At 33.6% G+C, this 12,591-nt stretch overlaps 1 protein-coding gene across 1 annotated transcript in view; it reads left to right on the top strand.

Annotated features, from left to right (window-relative positions):
• The window catches only part of LOC149806534 (cysteine protease ATG4C-like), a 42,207-nt gene extending 30,260 nt beyond the window's left edge, over positions 1 to 11,947 (top strand). The window contains exons 8-9 of the mRNA XM_089954214.1: positions 4,505 to 4,624; positions 6,820 to 11,947. Of these exons, the coding sequence (XP_089810340.1) occupies positions 4,505 to 4,624; positions 6,820 to 7,014 (315 nt within the window). The 3' untranslated portion in view covers positions 7,015 to 11,947. The remainder of the gene's footprint in view (positions 1 to 4,504; positions 4,625 to 6,819) is intronic.
• Positions 11,948 to 12,591: the final 644 nt, after the last annotated feature.

Raw genomic sequence — 12,591 nt, 5'->3', positions numbered from 1 at the left:
TATCCTGCCCTGCCCGTTTAAGCATAATTGAATGTGTGCTTGTGCAGTCAGGTCTGTAAATAAATGCCCATGTTACAGACCATGTTTGGAACCTCTAGTTTGTTTGGTGGTTTCAAGCACTGACCTTCACCAGCCACTTCCATCTAACCTCTGTTCGCTTGGTTTTTGAATCTCAGGCTTGGCCTGTGTGTGTGAGAAAGCTTGCCAGTAGCTTCCCGTGGGTCAGTGATTATTCCTGGGATTATCCGAGGTTCTTTTTCCACCATTTAATGTGGCTACCATGTATAGCCTATCACGTGCTGAAAAATTGCATTAAGCCCACAGGAGCAGTATCAAACCCTCTAAGCATTCTGTTTAATAGATGCATACTGCACTTTACTCGTGTTTCATTTCATTCCATTAAAATTTACATTTTAGCTATCAATCAGTCTTTTGTTTACAGTCTTGGAAGTGCATTCTGACTTTGCATATGTTCTGTTCTTTACATTTTGTTCATTTGTGATGCATTTAGTTGTAAATAGAGAGAATTATTTTGCTTTCATATTTTGTCTTATGAAAAGTTTGCTTTATAAAATAGAAAATCATAAAATTCAAAAGACAGCATTGAATTGACAATAAATAAAATATAACAGTAACTGCAGTAAATGTAGATTTTAAAATGTGGAGTATTTTGTCTGCATGTTTTTTAATTTCATTTTGCTAAAATAAAAACTGCAGATACAGCTGTCGTTGATGCCATCATGGTTGTTAGAACAATTTCATGGCTTATAAGTGATGAGAAATTGTCGTTGTAAAGAATTTGTCACCTGATTCTTATGCAAAAGGATTTTTGACGATGAAAATTTTGCATTATTGGTAAATAGATTTTCAAATCCATTTGTTCATCCATTTTGCATTAGCATTATTCATTTGTTTGAAATCTGGAGCTGCGGTGGCATAGTGGTTAGCATGCTGGACTCATGACCGAAACGTATGTGTTCGAATCCTACTGCAAGACCAGTCTAATTCAGCTACCTTGGTGTGTCCTTGGACAAGGCACTTTACTCCAATTGCCTTGGCACTAAATGACCTATTTGTGTTGCTGTGCTGTAAAGCCCCAAACTAAAGCAAACCAAAAGCAAATAAAATCCTTCATATTGCATTCTTCATTTACATTCGTTCTTCATTTAATTTACATTAATTTGCACTCAAATAATCATTCACTGGTAGAATCAGCCATTTTAGGGTCATGAGAAAGCTTATCAGTAGCTTCCCTTGGGTCGATAGTTCTCTCCAGTGTTTTCTTGGGGTTTTCCTCAACCAGTTATACTTGTCACCATGTATAGCTTAGCTTGTGCTGAAAAATGGTGTTAAAACCCATAACAATAACAGCAACTACAATTTTAGAAGGACTGATTAGATTGGGACCATATTATATGGCTTTCAATTAAGAAGATCTTGCTTATGTTTCACTGACACTTTGTTTTAATGTTCCTACACATTCTTTGAAGAGGGCATGTATTTTTAGCCATCTTTGCTTATTACAAATTTCATGTCCACAAATAACTTTTGAAGAGTTTAATGGCTTGATACCAAATTTGATTGATGGCTTTATATTAAAAAACCTAGGTCACAATAGATTTCAACATCTTTTGATAGAATTTGATGACGTAAAGGTCCCAGTTTGATTTCACATGTTATTCCCAGGTCTGTCGTGGACCTTGAAAACCTTTGAAAATGAATTTGTCCCACAAGGCCTTGAAAACACCTTGAAAATTCAAAATATTGGCTGGGTAACTTGAAAAGCCTTGATTTCCTTGAAACCACAAAGAATTACTAAAAAGTTTTTGTTTTACAGATTTAAATAATAAAAAAAAGGAAAAAAACAACAAAACCCCAAAACAAAATGATCTCTCGTTAAGTTTGTGCGGGAATGGAAATTTCCACATCTTGCCACTGCGTAGTCGTGCATTTGAACTTCGGATTTCATGAAGCCCAGATGTAGCCTCTGTTTAAATTCGAATCATTTGTATACTTTGAAATGTCTGGCTGCCAATTCCAACTTTGGTGGTTAGAGGAAGAAAAATATAAAGTTTGGATTATGAGAGAGCTTTGCAAAATGCAAATTATGGCAGAAGGATACTGATTTGTGTGCAATGGGAGAGAGTACTTTTTGGTTACATGCAGCTGGAGAAAAAAAACACCCATTACAGCTAATATTGCAAAACAAGAAGCCTTCAGCATGAAATCATTTTTGATGAAAGAGGTATGTCTGTGAACAAAGATATTCATGTTTTAAAAATTAGTTCGATCCAGTTCTGATTTTGGATTAATAAAACAAATATCTTTTTTACTTTTTTTATTGTTTTATGGGGGTGGGTGAGGAAGAAAGGCAGGTACTGAAAAGACAATAAGACAGTGACAGCTGCTGTTGATGACTATGCATTCAAAGCAGAGATTCACTTGGAAAATTTCCTTTATCATTCATATATATAATTGATTTAATTTATTACTTTGTTTAGTTTTAAATTTTTTAAATTTCCATTACATGTTTTTGTAATGTAATTTTATTTACTGGATTTGACATTGTCCAGAAATTTAATTCAGTTGTAAATAACTAATAATTAGAAACACTTTCTAGTTTCTGACCTTGATTCAGAACCATTAAGGGTACTGGTAAACAACTTTTTTGAAACTTGTTTTGGTATTAATTCCTAGAGTAAGAACCATCGATTTCAGTCAAGGTCATATCTGGTCTACGTGTCAAATAACATGTATCAGTTGTTACAAACTCCGGATTTTCCAGAGGATTGACCCACATCCAGGCATCTGTTTTGCATTGTAGTTAGAATTATCACAGATGTTTTGAGAAGGAATAGTCTTTCTTGCATTAACACTGGAGATGTCCAAGTGTTTTATGTTGTGACCAGTTTTGGGCTTATTATTATGTTTTCTTTAACTTATTCAGATTTCAAGTTTGTTTTCTCTGGAAATACTAGTGCTCAAAATTCTTGGACAAAGACATTTATATAAATTTATTCAGAATTTAAAAAAAACATTATTTTCTGTGATTCAACAAAGAACTGTTGACAAATCAGTATGACACTGACCACAGCATATGTCATTACCTTCCATTTTGGATACAATCAGGATTTGAACTCAAGTTTTGTTAGGACTTTTTATTACTAGGACTACTTTTTTTTTTTTTTTCTTGGATTATTTTTGGATTTGATTTGTGAAACCACAAGTTCTTTTTCTCAATTTTACCTTGTTTTTCTAGGGTAAATAAATTATTTGTTAAATTTTACAAAGCTTGTTGTCTTCACTGTTTTCTTTTTATGTTTTGAAAGAGCCTAAACACATAACATCACAACATCAAATAGTTTGAGTAAAAGTATTTAGGACAAAATCGCTGAACTTGGAGCTTTTAAAACATTGATGACAAGCTACAAGAACTGAAAATTTCATTGTAAATATTTTTGGCTTTGTAAATAGTGTAGCATAGACAGAGTAAAATAAACATTGTTCATTGACTGTACATTATTATAATGCCCAGATGTAAGATGTTTAGTATTAACACATTAACCCCTGGAGGTTTTTGTCGTTTTTGTCTGAAATTCAAGTAGGAAACACGTTTTGAAAGCTATTTCTGAATACATACTAAAACATCAACTTCCAGGTGATCTTCCAATGACATAATGCCTAGTTGTGTTAGAAACATCGTTTTTCATTGGCAATTTGGCTCACACATGAGCAAAAGGGTAAAAGTTGGAGGTTTTTTTTTTCTTTTCTTTTTTTTTGCTAAACAGACCCATTATTTTCATATTGAGACCACTCTTTATTCCAAATCCCTATCTTCTCCTACTTTTTGCAAAGGCTCATCTGTCTGTTTGCAGTTCATACCAGTCTGCATTAGATCTGAGACCAAAAGTCTAAAATCGAGACACAAAATCAGATTCAGACTACGGGCAAATTTTGGGTAGAAAAAAATCAGGTCCAAAAAATGAGGTTTTTCCTCAGTATTTTGTATTGCAAGTAGAACTTCCAGATTATTTGGTATCATTGTAGAGCTACATCTGTCTACCTTTCTGTAATACCACCCACTTTAGTGTATCTTACATGACCTTGACGCTACAGAGTTCGGCAGTAGGCTACTAACTCCTGCCACGTAAACACGTCACCAGGGGTTAATGTGTTAATGGGAATGATATCAATGATCATACTCTCAACTTCATGTTTTTTATTTTAAAAAATTTGCAAGAGATGTTCCTCGTAAGAAGTAATAGTAAGTATTAAGTTATGTTTGCATACAGTTTCATTGATGTCTTCTTTAAAATTAATGTAAGAATCCACCTTGAAAAATATTATTTTGAACGTTGAAAAACCTTGAAAAAGCCATGAATATTTTGAAAGAAATATGCTACTAACCCTGTTATTCTTGTATATTGAACCAAACCTTTTTTATTTACACCAAATAGGCATAGCTGTCTATGTTGTATGGTAACATTCATCCTTTCTTTTCCAGTCCTTTCATTGTCCTACTCCACGAAAAGTAAACCTTGGTAAGATGGACCCTAGCTGTGCTGTTGGGTTTTACTGCAGGAACAGAGTAGAGTTTGACAGATTTGTCGAAAACACTGTTGGGGTAAGTGAGAATCCACCCTTTCAAATACTCATTGTAAAAGAAGGTGAGAAAATTATTTTACAAGAGTGGCATTCATGACAAGGGGCCATCCATTTAGTATGTACACAAAAATCTGACAAAGCTTGACCCCTCCCCCCTCCCTGTACACATGCATACTTACACACACCCCCCTACGTACGCTTGAGCACCAAAGCAGCTAAAATCTTGAGCCACCGGGAGACCGCAGTGAGACCAGATTGAAGGATGTGTAATCCATGGGGCAGGCTGCCAGACTATGTCAGACTCACTGCTGAGCTGCGCGATAGCTAGCAAGCAGGGGTATGGTGGCATACAAGTCACACTTATCCCACAGTCTTACTTCTCTTGGTAGCTGTGGCTCATTTGAAGGCCACTGCCCCCCACCATTTCCTATGCATACATACATTATCAGTAGACTCCCGCCATATGCAAGCATATGCATTTGGCTTAGCTCCCCCTCCCCTCTCCATGTGTATGTACTAGATGGATGGCCCCCAAGGATGCTTATTTGCAAGAGTGTCAAGTTCTTACATTTCAGATTAAAAGAGACAGCCTATTACTTACGCTGTAATGCTGACTTTGTGTGAGAGTGATAAAAGTTTATGTTACAGGGATTTTCTGTAATAAGTGGGAATGACAATTGGACCTAAATGTTTTGGGGAACAGGTTAGTTTGGCAGTAAGATTTACAAGATTAAATTTTTACAATGTGGAGTCATACACATTTTTTATTAGATATTTCCCATTAGCAACTTACCACTACACCTGAATGGATGGCCATATTCACATTTCACATCACCAAAACACTTATCATGATGTCTAGTTGGTCCTAAATAAAAAATAGTGCCAATGTTACATCCAATGTGGCTGCCACAGTGGGTAATTTGGAAGTCATTTTATTGCATAAAAATATCAGACTGAAATGGTGTCAGTACTCAATATCTATAGACGAATGTTGTTATCTTGAATTCCTGGAAAAAATATTCATCCAGTAGAGAGCATCAGTCCCTTTGAGGGACTCTTTGTTGTACAACCTTAATTTAACTCTTTCAGTAAATTATTACAGTCTTATATTTTAGTATTCAATAAACTATTACAGTCTTATATTTAAGTATTTATTAAACTATTACAGTCTTATATTTAAGTATTTATTAAACTATTACAGTCTTATATTTAAGTATTTATTAAGCTATTACAGTCTTATATTTAAGTATTTATTAAACTATTACAGTCTTATATTTAAGTATTTATTAAACTATTACAGTCTTATATTTAAGTATTTATTAAACTATTACAGTCTTATATTTAAGTATTTATTAAGCTATTACAGTCTTATATTTAAGTATTTATTAAACTATTACAGTCTTATATTTAAGTATTTATTAAGCTATTACAGTCTTATATTTTAGTATTCAATAAACTATTACAGTTTGTTATATTTCAGTAAAAATTAAACTATTACAGTTCGTTATATTTCAGTATTTATTAAACTATTACAGTCTTATATTTAAGTATTTATTAAACTATTACAGTCTTCTATTTAAGTATTTATTAAACTATTACAGTCTTATATTTTATACTGTGAACTTAGATGTTTTCACTGAAGGGAATGTTTAAAAGCAGTCTTGAGGTTTTCAGAAATGCAAGATTCTAAAACTAAAAGTCTTTGCAAAATGGTCATGATACAGATCTTTTCCATTTTCTACTATGCTGTAACACAATGGATAATGTCTGTGGTAAAGTATGTTGAAGTGTTCAGTGGTTTCAAGACAAGCAGCATTGTGGAGACTGACAATTTCTATATGCTATTCTTGAACCATGACTGTGCATTGCTTTACAAAAAATTTAAACACATGCACACATTTACACAAGCAAATACACCATTTTTTAACTGACATGTTTTTAACTTGTACGACATTTATTTATTATCAACTAACTAAATGAATCTGTCATCATATTTATGTATTAATGCAAAATAAATGAGAACATTATGGCTGGACACGTGTCAAAAGGTATTCAAGAAAACAAATTAAATTCATTCCATACCCGAATCATCAAACATTAGAACACTGTATTGTATGTCAATAAAGCAAAACTTAATGTTGCACACAATTTGGCTTCTTTTCATTTAGAAAATGTGCTTTTTTTATAAAAAAAATTCTTGTTCTTTTCTTTCAGATAGTGTCTCAGGGGAAAAACACAGGACCATATCCATTATTTGTGTTTTCAGAAAGGAAAGGATCTGATGTTAGTGACTTGAATGACCTGAGTCTTAGCGATGAGCGTTATCTTCGTGTGCGAAGAATAGAAAGGGACAGTGAGGGACGAATTCGTTCATCCACAGTAGACTCAGAAGATTTTGTGGTGCTGTAACAAACAGTGCCTTTGTAACTGGGATTTAAATTGGTCTAGTCAAATGCAATAATGAATGAAGTTACTAAAAGTTAACCTGGAAGTCTAAATTTAGATATGTTTTATTGTTTATTTTTTTAATATCAAGGACCACTCAGAAAAGATAATTAATAGAACATCACTCAGTTTCAATATAGAGGAGCTTCCACGAAATGTACCATAGAAGGATGCCAAAGCTTACAAAAATACTTTTTAAATTTGTCATTATATTTCTCAGTGTCATAAATTCTCCTATACCAAGCATATACGAGTTATTTATGCACAGCAATACAGTGGTCCCTAGCTTAATGGACCACCCGTTCTGAAGCAGCAAGGTGGTCATATGAATAGAATAGCCTTTCTAGAGGGTCATCACACAGGTTTGAGTAATAATTACGTATAAAGTATGAAAGAAACTTAATTTATATCCATTTCATATTTCCATCTTAAAATCACATTTATGTTTTGGTCATGTGGATTCAGGTCGTGGGCCACTGTATTACCTTTGAAATCAAAATCTCATAAGTCAAAAGAGCATGATATGTTGTGTGCAGTAAGGGAACAGACTAGTATGGGAGTTAATTTTTTGAGTGAAATATTGACTTGGATCATGCAAATATGGCCAGTAATTGATGATCATGGTTAGTATGAAAATAAACGGTTGCTTTTCTTCATTAGGATTCTTCTGTATATCCTTGTATAAAATTGTGTTTTGTATTACATACAGCCTGGACATAGATGTTATATCGCAAAGCGTATTGGTTGATCTTGCCCCGGGTTCACTAAAATTTTGTTAAATTAGTTCTCATATTGAGATTTTACATTGTACTTCAGACAACATCAGTGTTTTTGCCTTAGGTAAAGAATGTAGAAATGACGTAAAATCACTTGAATAATTTTTTTGAACTCAACATGTAGGAACTTTTTTACTCTTGAGAAGGAGATGAGGAGTTCCTCAGAGCTGAGGAGATCATAGGTTGTGTATTGCAATATTATTAATATACCGTATGTATTCATAAGTCGAAGGTAACTGCAGACTGCATATCTTTAGATACTGGCAATATACTGGCAGATCTGGATCACTGTTGTGTTAAGACTAAACAATAGAACAAATAACAGTGTGATTTGGCAGATCAGGATATATGTATAATTTGTAGTTTGTACTCAGTTTATGCCTGAGTGTACATAGTATGTGGCACAGGTGTATGATTTTACCTCACCGTAAACAACTGAAACCTCTGTTTAAAGTAAGTCCAACTGCAGCACTGATACAGTTTTTAAAGATTTCTTATTCGAAAACTTAAGGACCTTTATAACTATTGTCTATATATAAATATATCTATATTGCTTGCATTGATTATATTAACTATAAATAATTTTAACCTGCATAGCAGGACTTATAATCTTGTATTATAGTTAGCCCTAAAAATGTACAATCTTTGCACCCGTAGAATACAGAACCAACTGCCAACAGAATCGATTGAGATCATTATTGCTAGCCATGGGTCTAAATCTACTATGCAGTGTTTTCAAACATGGCTGCTTGTGATAAGATTTCCTCATTTCCCATGAATATATATAAACCTGTTTAACCAATTATTGCCAGTCATCTTTCTCAGAAGGTTGAATTGTCTTGACTTGAAGCTGAATCATTCCAAACAGTCACTCATCCACCAGTAGGAGGTCACTTCCACTGAAGAGCTTGGTTCATTGGCTCACTGATATAATTTTCTTTTATAAATATTCATGAGCAACACTGAAATCATATTGGTGAGAAGATGGGCAGCACACTTTCGCCTATGGCATGAAATTAGATTTAGATGGGCTGTCACATAAATTGGTTCATACATATCGATACGTGTAAAGGATAGAAGTAAACCACTATTAATTATTTGTGGCTGTTGAAGATGAAATTTTTTTTATTTTAGGGTCTTGATGTGTATATATGAATAACCAAATTATCAATGAACCGATACATCATTTAATCATTTTACCCCAATTTTTTAAGTATTTAAGTCCTGTACAGCATTGGTGGAGGGATTGTTTAGCATATAGATGGAAAATCTATTGAACAAATGATAGAGAGATATAAGCACTAACAAATTTAGGGTGTATTTTTGTTGGTCTAAGTTTTTTAAAAACAGATGGATAGTAATAAAAACTAGTGAAAATGAGTTTAAACTGAAACTCCACATTTGACCTTTAAACACCTCGATTGCTCTATGTAAGAATCCCTGTTCTAGATATGAAAATAATATTTTTGCAGCCATTATGTATGTATTTTTTCCAATTGGCCCATTACACATTATTTTATAAACCTATTATAATGCAAAATACAAAAATACTTAATTTCCTTTAGAAAATTGGTAAAATTATTTTGGAAGCACGGATAGTCTGGTTTTGAAAGTAAATGTCTTCTCTTTTCTTGCCTTCAAAATATCAGTGTGTGCATTTTTAGAATTTGTTTATGATTGTAAAATTATTACCAAAAAGTACCCATTTCTTTGTTGTGAATATAAAGAGAGATGAAACATAAATAAATACAATTTTGATATGTAAATAATCAGTGTAATCATATCATTAAACAGAAATAGAATACATAAGTATGAGTTTGAGAATAAAAATAATATAAAATTAAGCAATCTTTTCCATCATAAATCTACATTAAGTAAACAAATTCCCTAAACAAATTCATATGCCCAAATGTATCCCGTTTATATTTATTTCATTTTTCAAAGGATTTTTAAAGCAGTAAAACGTCTTTAATGCAACGTAACCACAGTTGATCTATAAAAAAAGACAAACATTTTTCTTACATGTAAAGAAATAATTTACATTTTTTCACCACTAGATCAGGGTCTGTGCTGAAATCATCGAGTAGAGTGATGAGCATAGCCAATGATCTACCAGAATGTTGTTAAATGGCAGATCTTTTTCTTTACTGTTTGCAGTTGGTTAGCTCTTCATAAAGTTGAAAATACAGTACATGCAGTCTGATGTATTACCTGGTTAGAAATGTCATGTTTACTGTAACTATCCCAAACCTTTCATGTCAAATCTTAATGACTAAGTCATCCAGATCTATTCCAAGATGTGTACTTTGCTCATTTTTGGAAAATCAAGCATCAAAATAAGCTGAATGTGAAAATTGTTCATTTTAGTTTTTCTCAAATCATCCCATTATACAGGCTCTTGAGCATGGCTCTGTCAATCATGCATTATGCATATATTAATAATTAATATGTTCAGCTTTTCCAAAAATTCCAACTTGGCAGGCAGCATGCTGGCATGGAAGCCTTTCAAATCTATACAAATGATGCAGGTCCACCATCCAGTATGGCCACCATTACCAATGATAGAACACATTTCAATTCCTTGGATGGCCACCATTACCAATAATAGAACACATTTCAATTCCTTCTCAAAGACCACTCAACTAAATTTAACCATATTTGACAAAGCATATACTTGACTTGATTATGCTGATCTACTATAAGATATGGCCACTGTTACTAAAAAGAGAAAACCTTTAAACATCTCAAAACTTGCTTACTGCTCAGCATTATTTTATTAAATTTGACAAAGCATCCTGCCATAATTGTCCATTGGTTAAAATGCTTAAATGCCTTATATTAAAATGTATAAATGCCATTTATTAAATTTGACAAATCATACTGCCAAAAATTATGCTAATCTGCCATTATTATGGCTGCCATTTCTAAATATAGAACAGTTTTTCACAAAACTGTGTAACATAATTTCATAGAAAGTATCCTAGTGTAAAGGCCTTTCTAATTTGTATGGCACCTTTAGTAAAAGTAGAGACACATAAGCAGTATGTCAGAAAACTTCTTGATAGAATTTACCAACTTTGAATTGAAAACAATTCATGCCATCAAGGTCTTTCTTTCAATATTTGTAAGTTTTCATGATGTTCCATCAAACATGGATAAGATGCTACACATAGAATAGCCATGAAATATGCAATCAGCAGCATTAGATGTACTTTCTACAGAAAGAATTCTACTGACCCAGATTTCTTAGCCAACTTCTTCTGTACATGGCTGTCAGGCATATGCCATGTAGGTTAGCAGTATCATGTCTCCTGTATTTGGCTGTTAGGCATCTGCCATGTAGGTTAGCAATGTCAGGTCTCCTGCACTTGGCTGTTTGGCATATGCCATGTAGGTTAGTAATGCTAGGTCTCCTGCACATAGCTGTCAGGCATATGCCATGTAGGTTAGCAATGTCATGTCTCATGTATTTGGCTGTTAGGCATATGCCATGTAGGTTAGCAATGTCAGGTCTCCTGCACTTGGCTGTTAGGCATATGCCATGTAGGTTAGTAATGCTAGGTCTCCTGCACATAGCTGTCAGGCATATGCCATGTAGGTTAGCAATGTCATGTCTCCTGTATTTGGCTGTTAGGCATATGCCATGTAGGTTAGCAATGTCAGGTCTCCTGCACATGGTTGTTAGGCATATGCCATGTAGGTTAGCAATGTCATGTCTCCTGTATTTGGCTGTTAGGCATATGCCTTGTAGGTTAGCAATGTCAGGCCTCCTGCACGTGGCTGTTAGGCATATGCCATATAGGTTAATAATGCCAGGTCTCCTGCACTTGGCTGTTAGGCATATGCCATGTAGGTGAACAATGTCAGATCTTTTGTTTTACATGGAGTCTGTGTGCTTTGGATGGAGGATTTGATCCCAAAAAATAATTTTTAGAAGAGACCCTGAATCAGGATGAAATTCATGCCCATAATAATGATGTGATTGTTTTATTTGTATTAAGACTCTTGTATAAGGTTGTATATGTATCTAACCACATTTATTTATTACTCTCAATATTTTTAAACATTTTTTATTGTGAAAGATGCATGAAAATATGGTTCAATAAAGAGCATGAAAATAGTGTTATTTTTGTATGCCTGCCAAAATGGGGATTGTATATTGTTATGACATCATTCTGTCTGTCTTTCCATCCAAAAAATATACATCCATCCATTTGATGCCTCTTTTGTTTCAGAACACTAATATTAGTTTACCACAATCTATAAAATTTTGTGGATGGTTTGCGCTTGTGGTAAGGAAGAAACTTGTTGATTTTGAGATGGAAAAGTTTCAGGTGTTAGTTACTGTGATTTAAATAAGAAAATGGTTCAATACCATAATATTGGTTCTTAATCATATATCTGAACCAGTTGTTATGGGCTTATTGCCATTTTTTCATCATATGATAGGCTATGCATCATGGCCAGTATATTTGGTGGAGGAAGAACCTGAGAGAGAGTCCTGGAAAGAACAACTGACCTATGGGAAACTACTTGCCATCTTTCTTATATACCCACATAGGCAAAAAAATGCCTTTTGATTTTGTGCTCAAAAGATCAAAGGTTTCGATACTGACAGAAGGATAAATTCTTCTTGCATAAATTTAGTTTTAAGCCATACTCCTTGATCAAATATTGTGGAGGGCTTTCACTTAAGGAAAGAGCCTATTGATTCTGGGGTCAGAAGTTCAAAGATCAAGGTAATTGTGAAGAAGAAAAAAAATTG

Source organism: Sinohyriopsis cumingii, chromosome 1, assembly GCF_028554795.1.
Source record: "Sinohyriopsis cumingii isolate HCF-2022 chromosome 1, ASM2855479v2, whole genome shotgun sequence".
In the NCBI taxonomy this organism is placed as follows: Eukaryota; Metazoa; Mollusca; class Bivalvia; order Unionida; family Unionidae; genus Sinohyriopsis; species Sinohyriopsis cumingii.
The sequence above is the reverse complement of the archived record's forward strand: the minus strand, read 5'-3'. Positions and strand labels throughout refer to the sequence as shown.